Source organism: Limanda limanda, chromosome 18 (genome assembly GCF_963576545.1).
Source record: "Limanda limanda chromosome 18, fLimLim1.1, whole genome shotgun sequence".
In the NCBI taxonomy this organism is placed as follows: Eukaryota; Metazoa; Chordata; class Actinopteri; order Pleuronectiformes; family Pleuronectidae; genus Limanda; species Limanda limanda.
Window position 1 is genome coordinate 16,134,866 of NC_083653.1, and position 18,430 is coordinate 16,153,295.

An 18,430-nucleotide genomic window follows, 5' to 3' on the forward strand; every position below is an offset into this window, starting at 1 on the left:
TCTCTTCTCATTGACTGTCCTCTCTGTGGGTGGCTGCCAGGACCGTCCAGATACATGTGTATTTCCTTAATGATTTGCACATACAGCTCTACAACTCAAACTACATTTTGAAGAATATATACGAAAACTATAATTTGACATTTTTTCTCTGTCGACCAGTGTGGTAAAATAAATCACGAGTGAAACAAGGTGAATTTATACCTTTTATGGGCATTGTTTTCAAACCACAAACAACTTTTGGAATCATTACATTAAATCCACACTTCACTCTCACGTTTGCCTCTAAATACAGAAAGGAAATTAAAGAGGTAAAGGTGCCATGGTGCATTTTTACTAAGTGCATTAAATGTTAGAGTATGTTCATCAGTGCATAGTTATATTGGTCAGATTTCCTTTATTTTTGGGTGAGGAGCATAGGGAAAACACAAAATGTGAGGTACAGGGATAGTAACTGAAATGTTTTAAAGAAATTTCACATCTATGGATCTTGTTCAGTTTGATAGCTGCGTTTGGGAAAGCGAGTGCCTTTCCCCTGCCTCAACACTGATGTGGTGTCATCGAGCAAGGCACTTCAGCCTCTCCAGGAACCTGCTGATGAGTTGTACTGAGCAGCTCCTTGATATGATTATGTTGAAGAGCATGGATGCATGCTCACGATACTGAATATATTCAGACAAAAACTAAGTATTTCACATTAAGATGCTCCATGATAAAATGTCCTCTCCTCTCCTGAAGTTCTAAATGGTTTTGATCACTATTTGGTCCAGTACAAACAAGCACCTCCTCCTCCTCCTCTTCCTCTTCTGTGCAGTTCCTAGGCTTCTCCACACAGGGTCACTGTGTCACACATGATCACAGGCTCAGGCAGAGTCATCACTGGAGGTTCCTCAACCTTCGAAAACATCATGCATGGTTCAGTCATTCATTTGTCTCACTAGAATGTGGTATTTTGTTATATTTGACAGAAAATGTGCAGTATTGTCTGTACCTGTTTCAGTATTTCATCTTCCTCAGGTGCAGTTTCTATGACATCACTGCCTGTGTAGTGTAAACTCCTGTCGGTGCTCTTCTTCATTAGGGCTTTTGAGGCCAGCTGTATGGAGCCGTCTTTTCCCGATACACCTGCAGAGTGAAATCAAACACGGGCTCTTAAAAAGTCTCAACTTCAATAATCTGAAGTGTGGGTTTTTGAAAGTCCTAAATATGTTAAAATATAACATACTAGGTATTAAATACTTTTTGGTAGGTCTAGATTATATTAACATTCCTACTTCTGCCAATTTTTTCTTTCCAGTGTGTAATCTTCACATACACACAGTTAACGTAACTTGCCTTGGCTGTGGGAAAGACAAAGGTTACCTACAGTCCCTGGTTCTAGTTTCAGGGTTCATACACATTATGACCAATGGATTTCCATGACTTTTCCATGACTGTAAACCAAATTTCCATGACCGAACATTGCGTGAAATCTCGGTGTATACGCGAAAAAGTGACAAAATGTAGTATTCAAACTAACAATGAGAATTCCAAGGCATACAGCACACCTTAAATGACACAAACCAAAGTATGCCTGCTTATATTTTGAGCATATTTCTTTAAAAATATATGAATTATTTAAAACTCAGCGTAAATGAACTAGGGATGGGCATTCGATTAAATTGTCTTAATCGATCGTCGGAAGAATTAACGATCGATTTTTCGATTAATCATTCATATTTTTATATTAAAATTCACTATTTATAGCGAATTAAAATGCAGTGAAAATAGAAAAAACAGCGTGTTTCCTCATTGAGATCTTTATTACAAGATTAACAACTCTTGTTGCAGTTAAACAGGATCCGTTCAATGTTACACTTGTAAATAAGCGCTGCTGTCCTCCTAAGCCCCGCTGAGAGAGCAGCTAGCCGCTGAGAGCTAGCTCGATCTGACGGCTCTCGACCTCTCAGTCCGGTCGTTGTAACGCCCTCACTCCCGGAACCCCTCACCCAGACCCGGGTCTGTCCGGGTTACCCTCCGCGTGGACTGAGGGTCCGTGTGCGGTCATGAAGCCGAGCAGCAGAGGCTTAACTCCGGGCTGCTTCCTCCAGCTGCTAACAGACACGCTGTGCTGCGTTCAGGGCAACTCGGATATTCCGACGTCCTGCCACATAGCGAACATGCAATAGTTTATCGATGAAAAACATGTCATCAATGAAATTCTTAATGATCAATTAATCAATAGTCGAGTATTTATGCCCATCCCTAAAACGAACGACATGAAAATAAGAATATAACAAATTTCCATGACTTTTCCAAAACTTTTGGGAAATTATTTTTTTCCATGACTTTTCCAGGCCTGGAAAAACACATTTTAAAATTCCATGACTTTTCCAGGTTTTCCATGACCGTACGAACCCTGTAGTTTGTGAGTTAACATGACTATTCAAGGGTTATTCTCTACTAGGCCACATATCTTCAATTGTGGGGAGGTGGGACTCTGATATTCCTTCATATTGGTCATACTTAATCTTGATTTAATGTTAAAAAGTCTTATTTTACTTGTTGGAACCGGCAGAGACTTTAGAAAATGATGTAACAATGAGAAATATCATCTGTGATGCTGAGCCTATGTGGTTAAAGTGTACACATGGGATCAGAAGTTTAGAAAACACAAAAGTAAAGTTTCAAGCCATGAAGCTAGAAAAATGAGCTAATGACAGCACAGGACTAACAGGAATTGCAGAGTGGACTAATAGCTCTTTTTGGATTCAGGATTTCAAATGAGCAATTTCTTTTTGCATCCTGATCCACTCAAGAAATAATATAGATCAATGCACATTTTAAGTCATGTAAAAATCCATCTTTTCTGAGTATGTATACATGCCTGACAGCGACAGGTGCCGTTGGAGACCTGGTCTGAGCAGCTTCCAGACTTTCATGGTGGCCGACTCATCTCTTTGTCCAGGTGAGGATGCATTATTTCTAATAGGGGTTGTTCTACTGTCGCGTGGGGGGGAAGGGACATCAGTCGACCCCATCCTCCGAATGCTGACGCGGCTCACTTGAGGCTGCAGCTTGCACCTGGGCGGGCAACAAAGAGGTTAACATTCTCCACATTCATATAAAAAATGTATGCAGATGTGAAATCTCATTATCACAGATACACTCACTTGCTGAATTTGATAGAGGACAGGATGTGATCTGGTCCCGAGTCTTTTGCAGCCTGTGACAGAAGGAACATATTACAGTAGTGCCTTGTAAACCTGTATGTTATGATGTAATAGAAAAACATGTAATATGAGACAGTGAGGAGAATTTGAATCTGTGTGAGGGAGCCAGCTAAGTCAGCTAACCTCTTGACCGGCCTCTGTGGAATGACGAGTGGCCGTTAGAGTTCGGCAGCCTCTCCCCACACGGCCAGGACGCATGGGGAAAGGCATTCTGAACAAACCCTCTGAACCGGGTCCACCAGCCGGAGAGTCTGGACAGCTGAGGCCTGTTAACCAGATGAAGGGAACATGAATAAAAAGGGGGTAAAAAACACAACAGGGGGGAAAGAGAAACAGTGGGTGGTAGCTGAGTAACACCACATTCAAGACGGACATTATTTCAGGACAAAAACAAGGAGGGACTGTTGAGTTAAGTACAAATGTGACACATTATTTGCATTCAATTTTTTTTTTACCTGTTTGTTGCCAAGTGCAACTCTACATGCTAATAGATAAAGAGTACACACAAAAGAGTGGATTGAGAGCAGAGGACTCACACAGATGTTGCTTCACAAAAGGATAGTTTTTATTCCAGAGGTTAAACAGAGAGGCGATAAAGGACAGCAGCACATTCAAGAAGGTGATACACAGACAAACACTTAAGTCTGGTATAGAAGGTTAGCACCACATTGAAGGAACAACGACATTCTCATTGAGGAGTGTAAAGCAGAGGGACCTTATGAGAACGTGATGAAGCATACAGTGCGTTTTCTCCATTGTGTTATTCTGGGTGACGGCATTTAAGCTTTAGAGACAGGACATCAGAGTTCACAGTGAAAAAGCAGAATCAAACTACAGTGCACTCATGTTGCTGGGCACTCATCTGAACTGAAAGCTCCTTGTACCTAGCTCCCACTGCTGAATGGAGTGGCCATACAGAGGAGACATCAACGTAGTGTGATATCAAAAGGAGTAAGACATCTATGTTGCCAAAGCACAAAATGACAATCACATTTTCAGATGGTTGTTTTCACGTCTAACATGTTCTCAAAGTGGCTTCTCCTTCAACACTTTTCATCTATAGCTGCTTTCAGACCAGCACCTAAGTCCGGACATTTTGCTGAAATTTTCCAAAGGGGCTGTATGTGAGAATGCTAATGTCCGAGTCAGCTGCTAAGGACATTTTCTGGAACCTTTTTACTTCTGGTACCTCAGTACCATGTGAGAATAAGGCAGGAAAATGTCAGGAAAAATGTCCCAGCCAGTGAGCGGGCATGTTGATGATGTCGATGGACGCAAAACTTGTAGAATACAAGTATCTCTTGATAAAAAAAATATAAGTAGAAGACGCCAACGAAGACTTGGAAAGAAGATGAGATTTGAGAGCTTTTCAGGGCCGGTGTTGTCGTGCTGTAAACAAAAACAAGATTTTTACTTTGGAATTAATTTCCTGCTTCCTGCATACTCTATGCGTGACATTGTCTTGCTGTTGTGAATCCATCTGACCCGCACAATCTCCTGCTGTATTTTTCACATGTGAAGGCAAATGTTCTGATCCAATTTTCTGGACATTTACTGGAGCTCACAGTTTACGTAAGAGAGAATGATTAATTGCAGTTGTTTTTATTTAACCCTGTATATTAGAAATACCACATAAGTTTAGTATTTTTCCCTTTCTCGTTGTAGTTTTTCTGGTAAAACTGGATGAGCAAAGCCTCCTAAATCTACTGTTTACAACAGAACAAGGCACACCAGGACAACAATGCCACAAAGCACTGGAACAGACAATAGCTACAGCCAGGCGAGGCAAAATATTCGAAAAACTATTTTGATCCTGTCAGTCAATGGGTCTGGTTACTCAGCTGCTAGTGAAACCTCTGCACATCACAGACATCCCACCTCTGCATCTTCAGAGCACCTAGAATTGTTGGTCTTAACAACACAGACCATCATCAAGAAGTTGAATAACAGTACACAATAACTGGATTACAGACAAATTACCATAATTCCAAGATTTTTCTTTGGAGTCTTACATATCGACCAATACAACGACATCATTTCTCACCTCTGCTAACCACAAAATATATTAACTTTGACCGTCGACAGCTCACTACACACCTGTCAAATTCAATTTACACAAATAAAACACACAGATGCGTTTGAATAAATAATGATCGGCTCTATGAAACAAGTAATACAATTTAAGGCTCTACTCTTTATTTACACTGAAAACAATATTGGAATCTTATTAGAAAAATTCGTAACACTTGCCAGCTTTGACTGAGCCGCACAGTTAGAACAAACAAATAGTATTAAATGATATTGCTTGTCGGCAGCTGCATGACGAATCCAATCCTTCTTTTTTTACAACACCTTGGTTCTACCATCCTTGAGGATTTTAAGCCAGTGATGGTCCACGTTAGGACTCTGGCTGTAGGCTACTCTGTGAATATCATGATGTCGGGACCAAGACTGGACCGACACTGGAATGATAAAGGTTTCATAACATTTCATCACAGAAATGAGGCTCTAATTTGCACACAAACATGAAACAAGAGGCCTTTTAAAGGAGATTTTAAGTCAAAATAAATTTAAATATTACCACAGAATGTTATGCTCAACTTAGAACTCACTCACAGTGTAACTAAGGCTTTGTTCAGACCTGGTATTGACACATAAATGAATAGTCTACGAAAAATGTTATCCCTTTAAATGCATCCTGAATTCAAATAAACATCGATGTCATTCGTATTTGTCATGACCAAATTATATATTTTTTTACCCAGTCTGAATTTGCAGATGTGTCTGTTGTCAGTGTGTGTATGTTTGTGTGTGTGTTGGCACAGGCCAGAAAGAGAGAGAGAGCGAGCAGGGTCAGGACAGACTTGATTGTTGGCTCTGCTAGGAAGAGAGATTTTACCAACTTAAGTAAAGTATCAGTCATTATGTGGTGGGCAGAGTTGATATTGTGGCCACAAACAATTCAACATCAGGACAGTGTAGAGGGTCAGAGGCCATGAACTCATATGTGGACAAGGATGCATTCCTTTTAACACATGTGGCCCCATGAATCCCAGTCCACCTCTGACTGTGGTCTGAGTGACCACTTGTGATTGGATCACTCCAGACAGATGTTAATACCAGTTCTGAACAATGTCTATGACTTGACGATGTGATCGGCCTGCGACTTGCACTTATTTATTTTTTTAACATATAATCACCACAGAGGGAAATACAAAGCCACTGAGAAAAAGGAAACAATAGATGAGAACGTTTTTAAAACGATCTAACAGAGACAGAGTGCACACAATGTTCTGCAAACCCTGTTTCTTTAAATTAAATAAAACCAATAAATTATAAATTATAATAAAGTGCAACATGGCGAAAGTAATTCATGTTGTAGCTGCTAATGAGCAACTGGGAAAGAGAGAATATTTAAAAACAGCCCTGGCTAAATCCCCAACGTCCTCACAGTAACATGGTAATTCCTCTTAAGTTATTAGTTGTTAACAGACTGAAAAAGAGACGTACTCAGTGTAATGTAATGTAATCCATCAGTATAATATTCATAATATTCATGTATAATGAACTGATGATATCTACCGCATGTCCTGTTTGCAAGGGCACAATGGAAAACATGAGCCAAAGCAAATACCTCTCTTTGCTACACATTCACATTGATGGGTCCGAAACCACTAACTCCACAGAAATATGTCACAGGGCTGTTTGTTACACGATGCTCTATTGAAGGTCGATAACGAAAGGAAAAAACAATTCAGTCATAACTTTGATTTAAGCAACACTCGCATTCTCCATGTCTTCATTATCCGAAGGTGCTAATACTGCAGAGCATGTGTAATGATCCAGATATGTTTAATGATGCGAAGGAGAACAAAAACTTGGTGGAAAATGTGAGAAGAGCTAGCACCGATGATGTTTCAGTCACACAATTACACACACATTCAGACACACACACACAACAAAATTGATTTGCACTTGTTTGGCCTCCAATGAGCACCAGGCAGGTGCGGGTTTCTGGAAAGACGGATATAAATGAACGCACCTCTTATCTGTTACTCGAAGCAATTTGAAGAGCTTACACTCACTCAAGTCTGCACACACAAACACATTCACACAAACACACACACGCAGGCACCCACAGGGTTAGATTCAGTCCTGGTTTGGCCCATTTGGAGAGTTGCTGGCTGGCGGCAGGCTCTGAAGGAGCAGGGGGCTCAGTTTGGAGAGCAGCCCTGGGCGGGGCAGAGCCTGCAGGGAGGGGAGCAAGGCGGAGAGGCTGGGGGGCTGGAGGGAGTACAGACCTGTCATACTGACGGAGGCCGGGAGGGGACAGGAGCCCGCCGCACACACGGAGGAGGAGGAGGAGGAGGAGGAGGAGGAAGGGGGTGAGCTAGGGGGGCGTGAGGGTGCGTGGCTGTTGCTGGGAGACCGGAGGATGGAGCGGTGGTGGGGGGGACGTCTCTTCTCCTGAGGTTTAGTTTCTACAGAGAGGGAGACACATAACGCACACAGGCTCTAAGACATGCAAGGATTGTGTGGCAACGCCAACGTAACAAGAGCCGTGAGCTGAGGCACAGCAGATATTAGAATGCTCCGGGTGAGCAAAGGGACGGTTGATAGTTAGAATACATGTGTGGTACAGAAAAGTTTAACTTTCTCCAACCACACACTCAATTTGGTGCTGGTGACAAAGACAAGGGCTCATTAAAAAGTAAATCTGACATTGGAAGGGACAACATACATGCACAAGCAGCAGCAGGGGAGGGGTCATGCTGATATTACAGGCCAGAAACATCCAGAACAGGGATCCATGACTTCACTCTTTGGAAATAAAAAAAAAATCCGCCTTGCAAATTTTACATTACTGTTACTGTAAACCAGAAACTGTCACAGACACTGACACATCATCTGGCATCCCAGAAGAACCACACGAGTAACCACCAACAGTTATTTACATCAATAAGAAGTAAAGAGAGATATAAAACGATAGAACATAAGATGTTGAGAGAATAAAAGAGACGAGTGGAGTTACAACCAGTCAAAGGTGATATGAAACGGCAACCACTAAGCGAGTAGAGAGATCAGCTTACCTCGGACTGGCCCCAGTGTCTTGTTGCCTCCACGTCCGCTGGTGTGCGTGCTGTTGTGAGTTCGGGGTGGAGGGCAGCCAAAAGTGAAGCTGGGGGAGTTGTGCATCTTGGGGGAGGGCGTCTGGCTGCTGCTACTCTGGCTGTTGCAGCGGACGCGGGTGAGGGTGTTCTCCGATGCTGAGCCAGACAGACAGCTGTCGGGAAAATAAAAAACGACACAAAAGTCAGTCAAATGTTTCACTTGTTTTTAGGGTTGCAAAATTCCGGGATTATTCAAAGTTGGAAACTTTCCATGGGAATTAACGGGAATTAACGGGAAAACACTGGAAATGTTGTGGGTAACTTTTTCTAACTGTATTTACCTTGTCATATACAGACAAATATAAACATTTTGTTTTGTTATAGGCTGATATGAACCGTGAGGAAACTTTGGGCACTTGACTATATGCTTCTGCATCTTTGTGTCATTCTTAACATAGGTCTTTGCACAGTATTTGCAAATGTACACAGCCTTTCATTCTACATTGGATGGGGTGAAATGTCTCATGAAGAGATAGTGCACGTGGCATTGTTCTGTAGAATAAAATGAGAAAAAAGTATGTAAAAAAACACTAATGCAATGCCTGAGATATAAATACTTAGCCAAACTATTGGAATGTGTAAAAATATTTTATAATTGATGGAAAAATGAATGGAAATAGGCTAGATGAACAATCCTCAATCAGCATGCTAATACCTTTTTCCCCAGTAATATCATTGAAACTTACCTGACTAGTCCTGCACACTACAGCAGGCCTCAATCAGCCCTGCTGTAGAGTGCAGGATGCTGGGAGATATCTGTGCATGTGATGGAAGAATGCACAGTGGAGGGTTGAAATTCAATGTGCAGCTTGTGCTGCATTGCATACATCTTTAAAATAGAGTTTTGAATTATGTTTTTATTGCTCAGCGTTTAATTTGCGTAGTTTAGTTTTTTTTCAAAATTCCCAAAATTCCCGAGCTTAACTTCCCATGGAAAGTTTCCGGAAATTTACCGTAAACCTTCCGCCTCTTTGCAACCCTACTTGTTTTACATGTAAAAAGAAATTAAACTCACTTGTTCAAACTCTTTGGCGGTGAAGCCTTGCTGCCGTTGTGGTGTATTCTTGTTGGTGGGTGGGCGTGGCTGTGTGTGTTCAGAGCTTTGGTGTTGCGGACGTGCTTGAGGATCCAGGCTCGGAGATTTGTCAGGCAGCTGTGCTCTGACAGAACCAGCCGCGGCCAAGGGTTGGACTCCACCATGTCCAGGGCTGAGATGGCTACGGCACGCCCCACCTGGTGCACAACATTATGTAGTTATGAAATATCACAAACATTAAAACCCCAGTGAAATAAACATGTGTGCAACAAGCACTAGGTTGGAAATATCGACGACTGACAGGGAGTCGGATGCACTGCATTAAAAAGTGAAAAAACTACAATCCTGTCTGATTGAGATGAGGCACTTGTGCAACAATCTACTCTCGTCTCCGAGTCCTTACCTGTTCAAATATTTCCGGAGTGTATTTTGGGGGAAATGATGGAGGTGGGGGCGGGGTTGCCCGTCCGTTGTCATGGCAGGCAGGAGGGATGGTGTTCATGGTTTTTCCCGTGTTATAGTTGCACTCCAAAGTGTAGCTGTTGACAAGCCGACAACAGAAACATGAAGAACTATACAGCTGTTGTTTTCTGCAATTACTTAATTTAAGCCTCATACATGTAAACTGTGAACATATATATATATATCCAAGACTAACAAAGGAACAAGTACTCGTCCCTGCTGATCTCAAAACGTTTGAATCCTCAAAGCCCATTAGAGTTTTGTATATAGATGAAAAACTGTCACATCTGTAGTGACTACACCGTACAACAACTGTTTACATCTGTTAAAGTCTCACCTGTGAAGCAGCCCTATGGCCTTGTGCATGGCCACCCGCCCGCTGCCTTCTTTAGACTGCCCGTCTCTCTTGTCCCGAGCGTACATGTTCTTCTCCGAGAAGTTACAACCAAGGAATTCAAAGTGAGCAGAGTTCACAGCAATCAGCCTCGGGTACAGCATGTTCTCTACCTGCAGACAGAAAGAAAATAACTTAATATCATTTAATATTAATCCAAAAATATTCCAAGAGAACGGTTGGAATGAATAAATAAAGCATCTTTAACCTGCTGGCTCTCATCAGGAAAGCTGTTCCCATACATGAAACATCCGCGTTTGGAGGCGTGGCCATGTAAGTCCACATAATATGCCACACCTCCCTCCTGGGGTGGAACCGATTCCTGCTCCTCCACCAGGGGGACTGTTTCTTCTACGATAACAGAGGCTTCAGTGTCTGAGGAGCTTGATGAGATTTTCGGCTCTTCTTTCCCCATATCCGTGTTCACCCAGACGTTTTCCTCCGTCACCATGGGAACTTCCGGCTGCGCAGGATTTGCATCTTTCTCAGCAACTTGTGGGTTCAAGCTGATTTCAGGAGCGGTGGTGGGAGGGGCTGGGTGTTGATTGGAGGGTTTGGTGTTGAGGGGAGAGGTGTGCGCGTTTGTAGCGTTGTTGTTGTGCGTGCTGCACTGCGTTTGGTGCAAGCGGTTGTGTGTGTGGTGGTGGAGCAACAATGTTTTGGCTGCGTAGATGGATGGGTGCAGCTCAGGGATGGGGTTCAGGTATTGTCTGTTCAAGTTCACTCCTCTGGAATCAGTCCTGCACAACAGAGATGGATCGTTTGTCACAAATAACACAGCAGAAGCCCTTCCACACGTTGTTCCTGTGTAAATCAGCATCAGTTAGTGCTGAGCTATTTTGGTACACTTATAACATGCTGGTGTTTGTTTGAAGAGCAGATGGTACAGGGGCTATTTTTAGATACACATCATTCCAGGGGTTTTGTGATCAAAAGAAGAACCAGAGACCTTCATACCTAAAACCTGATAACCTGCAACTGCTGAAATGACAAACATGGGTCATTCAACCAACCTCTTCTGACACCCTAATGACCAACAGTGCATTTACATACTCACTGTGGAACCGGGTGTTTCTTAAACATTATTTATATGAGAAAACTATGCAGTTGCAGTGTCACCAAGCAACCGTGCTACAAGCTACACAAACTTTACAAGAAACATAGTGGATCTTGAGTTGAATGCAAATCATGTGATTACAAAACAAATAATTTAAACTACGCTTATCTGACAGTCAACCTTCTTACCTGTAGTGTCCACGGACCACCCCGTCAGGGTTGAGCATGGGAATGAGCTTGAACACAAACATGCTCCGAAGTGCATGAGCACGTGGGTCGTCTCTTCTTAGGATAAAGTTCAAGAAACCGTTAAACACAAAGGATGAGGGAGTCTCCCCTGGGTGCACCCGGCTGCTGAGGAAAAACACCTGCAAGCACACAAAAATACCAATGATCAGCTTCATCACATTGACGAGATTGGGTGATTCCACATCAGCCTCAGGCTATATCGATACCAAATTTTCAGCATTTTAAAACGAAGACAGTCTCCAACCATTTAGGTATTTTAGCTCCATAACAGTAGTAATCCCCATCCACAGTAACACATGCTGAAAATGCATACAACAAGAACCTTCACGTACACTGGGAGCAATGTAAACAGGAAGCAGTTTGTCATCTCTGCAGCTGGTTGCTTAGTTGCAAAAAATACTACCAACAAGGAAAAGCTTTTTTTCTTTTCTAGGACCGACAACAAGTTGGAACTGGTGGTAAGTCTGCTTGCATACACCACTGGTAATGGAGGGAATCAGGAACTGAATGTGGGTGACATGCATTGTTTCAAAATGTTTCAGTTTTTGCCTGTCTATACTACAGATGCAGCCTCAGAGTTTTCAAACTAAAACAGGGCCCACATCTTTTCCAAACTTCTCCATTTTAGGCACATGAAAACTCTTGAGTAATGTGGACAGCAGGTGTAAACATTGCAACTGTGATGCTTTAAAACTATAATGTATTAGGGTGGCTGCAGCCTGAGCCTTCAGTGTAAAACCATCAAAGCCATAAAAGGTGTAACATTACAGTGGAGGACACAGTTTGTATGTATAACTGAGTGATACCCTTTTGTTGGGGAAGCGATGTGGTCTTGGGGTGTTGGTGTCGGGAAACAGCTTCGGCAGACGGGGCTCTTGCTCCTCCTGCATCCCGCTGCAGTTGGTCACAGTGAGCAGGTCCACCCTGTTGCCATCCAGAGAGTGGCACAGCAACTCCCGATGATAGTACACACTGGCCGGTGCACTGGCAGAGGGAACGGGCAAGGAGAGAGATAAGTCATTTGCCATTTTACTAATAAAAAAACAGTATGAAATGTCAGGAACTGCTGGCATTATGGGGTGATTTGTATTCGTTGTACCTGCTTGGATTGAGATGAGCAGCATTGGGGTGGCTCTCATCCATCTGTTTCAGCATCTCCTGACACTCAGTGTAGGAGAATGGAAAGCAGAAGGAGAAGTAGGTGGTGGCCCCTCGCACCTCTGACAGCCGGTGAGTGAATGAGAGGATGAACTGGTTATCTATAATCTGGAAAGAGACAGAAGAAAGGAGGAGAAGAGATATTATTAGACAGATAACTGTAGCTATTCAAAAAGTCAGACTGACGACACTCTGCCTCAATGGCTCCTGGTGTCCACATCCTCTTCCTGACAGCCTCTGAGTGCGTTTGTGTGTGTCTCTTTGTGTGTGTGTGTGTGTTTGTGTGTGTGTTTGTGTACCTCTGATGTGGGTCTTTCTCGGATCCTTTCCCACCGGTTCTTGCCGGGTAAAGTGCGTACAAGAGGAGTCATGCCCTGGCTGTAGAGCTTCCTCTGGTTGTTCATGTTCATCACATTGATCTTCAGTATCTTCCCAGGTGCTGTGCCACGCACGCTGAAGTAGAACCATGACCTGAAATCCAAACAGGAAGCACGATGAATATATAGTATATTTATAACTAAATAAAATACTAGTATAGCCAACAAACACCATATCTAATGTACCAAATCTAAATAAAAGGAAGAAGGCTTACATTTTTTAAGAAGCTTTTTTTTTTTACAATGAAAACTTCCTGTACTGCAGTAAATCAAATGTGCAAAGTTGTGTGTATAATATTGGCTAATATGCTTATTCATAGTCTTGTTTCTATGAGTTGAGATGGAACAGAGTAGACAGGTTGACAACTTTTTACTTTAAATGCAGACAATGACCCCAAATGTATGAAAGTCAGGACAAAATATCACAATTCTGTGAATGGATGCTAATAGTTGCATGTCACGGCCATACACATACCATATCCATGCTGCTTGCTGCGCCTGGTGTCTTAGAGATTTGCGAACTTTGGTTGATGCTGGACAGTATTGACCAAATCATCACAATAATCAACCAGCCATTGGGAATTCGACCTTAGTTTACCATTTCATCCCTGATTTAAAGTAATGCAGTATAAGGGTTGTGTTCACAAATACATGGTGCAGAAAGCAGAAGTTTCGTCACCTGTTTCCGTTCTCGTGTTCTGTGCCGGCGCAGTCTGGCTGCGTCCACACATTGAACTCATAATCCGGGGAAAGAGTTGGTCCTGAGGGGGCACCCCCACTGGAAGTTGTGTCAGAGGGAGGGCTGGAGCTGCCCTTCTCCACCTTCTCCACACGTGCCAGGTTCCCAGAGTCAAACTTGGAGCTGAACACGACGTTACCGATGCGAGTGTCCATGGTTACGACCCTTCAGCCTCTTTCTTTGTTTCTCCACTCGGGTTCTTTTGTGATGCGGCTCCTTCTGATGGACACGTCAGGCTTTGGTCTGAGTGAAATGGAGGTCACAGAAATCAAGGTGAGATACAAGATATTGAAGATAGTGTTGTTTAATTCTTCTTCTTCTCATTATTATGGTATCAATAAACTGAGATGATGACTTACAACAATGTAGATATTTTGAATTCACATTAAAGACAGTCAACTCTGATCTACAGATGGAGAAGATAGATAAGAGGGACCAAGCCGAGGAAGCTTCAGTCTAACTAGTAAGATCAGAGATGAATAAATGTCATGCAGACGTTGGAGACGCAAACACTGGCTTCGTTGCCAAGTCAACACACAACAGCGATCCCCTGAGGCCTTTCACGAAACTGCACGCATTGTCAAAACTAAACAATATCCCTCACATTGACGCCACATTATATCAGCAGGACACATTCATCCACTGAGCCACTGCCTCCGAGGAAGTGATGCGTGGCTGCTGAACACGTATGAGAGCATGACTGCACCTGTGACATCCTGGAGGATCAAATAATGGCTGCTGTCTGATTCCAACAACATCAGCTGACCGACATCTCCAGCACAGTCAACGGGAGGGAAGTGGGTGGGGGGGCTACAATGCGATACACTCGACTAACACTATTAATTAACAACACGCAAAATAATGTTTAGCACTGTGTGTCGCCCCAAGTGTCTATTATCCTTCCATTGAGTCTTAGACAGAGCTAATGACGTTTGCTTCCGTCTCTAAGCTACTGAGGCTAACTTAGCTACCGAGCTAGCAGCCTTTGATCCAAACGAGCCTTTGTCACAAATGCACGTTTCTTCTGAGTCAACGTGTTCAGCGGCACCAATGTGTTGACGTGATTATTTACCAGCCTCAGTGGATTATTTTCCATCAGTGTCCATGTTGTGTTTGCAGCGTCCCGTTCAACCCTGGATTCATCGCTCTGCGCGCTGCGTTCAGGTTCCTCTGGAGAAACGAAAGCTGCCTGGAGATGTCCTCCTCTCCCGCAGTGACGCACGCAGTCGCTCATGAAAAAACTGTGACAAATATGAAAAAAGAATAGGATAAGAAACTCACTGGTGAGACTCCATCGTGTCCTATTTAATTATCAAAATCTTTCTGACATTCATCTATATTCCATAAATATATAATACTTAGATATTAAGCTCATACAATGACGACACCTATTTTCAGTGGCATTGGCCAATTTACTTTCAAATTAGAAGATAAAGATAACAACTGTAATTATATTCAAACACATATAATTTTTAAGCAATAGCATCATCAACATTACTGTAATGAGTGTGTGGCAAAATACCTCAATATTACATAAAACAAATATACAAGAGCAAAACACAACATAACTGTAAAAAAAGAAAGAAGAAAAAGGAAAATGAAATATAATTGAAAAAAGAAAATCCAAAACAATAACCTGTAGACATCTTGTATGAAGCCTAAGTTCTGACCCTGGAGTTAAATAACATTTTGTGTGAGACAATGGTCCAAAAACTTGAAAAGTCAGATCTGCAGAGTATTCCTGCACATTGCCTCCTGCAGACTTTAGTAAAAAAATATATACTTTTTAAATGAACCGACTACAAGACATTCTAAGAAAACACATTTGTGGTAGTAATAATAAATTAAAAAAAGGTTATGTCTATTTGATGTCATGTAATAGTTACACGTTTTGATGGTTTAGGGAAACGTTTTTTCAAAATCAGATGCCACAGATGTATAGAATTATTTATACAAACAAATTAGGAGCATATCCCAAGGGGCTGTGCTGTATGTGCACACTACATGGATTTGTATTGTATGATTATTCTTGTGGAAAAACAGAAAAAAATTGTTCATGTTTATTTAAAAGCAGCAAAGAAAAGGTATCAGTGTTCTCTGCCACATTTTTTACTTCCACTAGTTATCTGGGGGTGAAACCATGCACTAATTTAAATTAAGAAACATGAATGCTGTAGTTTCCATTCACCTTTTCTGGTTGGTCACATGTGTTTATTTTGAAATCCCAAATTGCATCTGTCTTCTTGATGTGTTATGAAAAATGCTGCTGAGTCCATTTGTTACTTTTTATGCATAGCAGCCATTTAAAGTAGGTCGGGTGAAACTAGTGATTTCATAAGAACTGTATTGTTGTGTCACAAGCACATAGGTGTAGCTGAACAGCAGCTAAACTGGAAGTACTGTTGCACTAAGGTCCAGAGAAATGGAAAATAATGCTGTTGCCTGTTTTGTATCTTATTTGTGATGGAAATCTGGAGATACAAGAGGCTGGAAACAACAAAGTTATCTACCCAAATTCTACCTACGTGTATTTAATAAGGGGCTTTCTGCAAAAAAGGCTCAGTACAGGGAGTCATAAGGATCTCAGAGTGAAAATTGACAGTGAACGGTGAAATGCACAGATCTTGTATAGGAGGACTTAGGGCTGTCTCTCCGAACCAATCCAGACTGGTTCTGTAGGGTAGTTTAAGACAGGAACTAAAGCACAGGGACAAATGATTTACATACATTTCCATTAGGTTCTTTGGACAGTCAATGAGTAATGGAAAGGTCATACAGGTAATTAGAAAGGTCATACAGGTTTCAGGTCATAAACATTTCAGGTCATGGAGTCTTAGACATGTATGCAAAAAGTTACTCTTCAACTATCAACTAGATTTCAACCATAATTCGCTATTTTCCACTACACCAAGTCATTTTTCCAATACACATTAAAAACAAGTTTCCATATTTACCTATACCACCATAAATCATTATTCTAATATTATATCTACGATTGATGGACTGTATCCTAAATCATTTCCTACTCAGTGTTTCAAAATGATAATGCTGCCATGGATATTTTGTTTAATTTGTCTACATTTGCTACCAAGCAACTCTATCCTATCCCCCTGTATCTCAACTCAAACTTGATTATTGCTTCCTCCTGGAAGTTGGAACAATTATCTGGCGATTGGAAGTTCAGAACAGGCTGATGTTGATATTAAAAATGGTACCGTTAGAATATTTTCCTGTACTGATTGACAAAGTGACATGAAAGGATGAAGTAAACAAATATAATAGAGAACATTTCTAAAGTCACAGACCTGAATGAGGAGAAAATGGCAGAACGTGTCCTAACCCTGTTACATTGTGCTGGTAGCACCTTCTCCTGCAGAGAGGCAGCATCTTGACTGGTTTGTAACCAGAACACTGAAAGTGAGGAGCCAAGTTGGAGTAAGACTGGAAGGAATGTCCACATTTTCGTAAGCAGACGAAAATGCTTCTTCTTCATGTCTGTGCTTCTCTTTGAGAGAGAAAACAGCTTAAATATTTTATTTCCAGCTACTCCCATTCTTCCCTCTTTCTGAAATATATGTCTTGTTCACTCCATCAGGATTGGGGTGTAAACTCAGACTCTTGATGGGAAATCTGGAGCGAAACACACAGTACACTCTCAGGTGGCTGAATGGACAGACGAGTCTTAAAACAAGGAAATAGACCTGATTCCTTCTTTCCTTTACTAACACAATTTCGATTTCTAATCTATTTGTAGAATGATATTGTAGAAATTGTGCAAAGTTGGTTAGCACTGTAAGTGTAGATGGCTCCTAGTTTGACTCCCATGCATGAATAACGATGTTTGTATGTTGGCCCTGTGATATGCTGGCAAGCTGTCATGATGTACCCTGCCCCTCGCCCAATGTCAGCTGGGATTGGCTCCAGCTCCTACTGCGATTCTCAAAGGATGAGAGGTATAGATGTTGGATGGATAGATGGATTTTTTATTTGAGCTGTTGAATTCTACATCTGGGCAGAGAGCTGTAAAATATGTAAAGGGGATGACAATTTCAGCCACATGTATCAACAAGGAGGTTTTCAGTCCCGAACCAAAGTCTGCAGTGAGCCACCACCAACAGTCTTCCACAATGCCATCTACTCCCAGACTACCTGTCAGCACAACCAGGCACTACGAGAAAAGGCCGGCCTCAATATGACAACATAAGCTGACAAGGTTAGCCAAACCATTTGGTGCGTCGTTGACTAAAATGTATTTGTTTTCTTGCTGAGTGCTGAATGAGAAAGGATCTGAGAATCTTACTGTACAGAAAATCTGAGGCCCCAGCCAGCAGCTGGTTAGCTTTTTTTAGTAAATGATATCCCATTTGTTTAATCTGGACAAAAGCCATGGTGTGAAAATGACAAGCCATGGTTTTACACTGGGTTATGAGCTGGACTGTTTCTTGGCTTCAGTCTTCACTTTATGCCTGGAAACCACACAAGGAGAAGACTGCAGGAAGTTACTGTGTCCATATACAAAAGGCTTTGTATTCACTTTAACTTCCTTTTAGGATAATTGATGATCCCCATTCTAGAAAAT

At 41.9% G+C, this 18,430-nt stretch overlaps 1 protein-coding gene across 2 annotated transcripts; it reads right to left on the reverse strand.

Moving 5' to 3' along the window:
- Positions 1-190: 190 nt before the first annotated feature.
- agbl5 (AGBL carboxypeptidase 5) lies at positions 191-14,994 on the reverse strand. 2 transcript variants are annotated; one of them, XM_061090949.1, is made up of 17 exons: positions 14,924-14,994; positions 13,792-14,094; positions 13,035-13,206; positions 12,677-12,843; positions 12,384-12,561; positions 11,518-11,696; positions 10,481-11,012; positions 10,216-10,385; positions 9,820-9,955; positions 9,396-9,613; positions 8,300-8,493; positions 7,511-7,690; positions 3,333-3,475; positions 3,150-3,202; positions 2,864-3,060; positions 989-1,122; positions 191-892 (listed from the first exon to the last, which is right to left on the reverse strand). In XM_061090949.1, the coding sequence occupies exons 2-17, from the start codon at positions 14,004-14,006 to the stop codon at positions 815-817; spliced, it is 2,946 nt and encodes a 981-aa protein (XP_060946932.1). In that variant the 5' UTR covers positions 14,007-14,094; positions 14,924-14,994; the 3' UTR covers positions 191-814. The 2 variants fall into 2 exon arrangements, with proteins under 2 accessions (XP_060946932.1, XP_060946931.1); XM_061090948.1 differs by lacking the exon at positions 7,511-7,690.
- Positions 14,995-18,430: the final 3,436 nt, after the last annotated feature.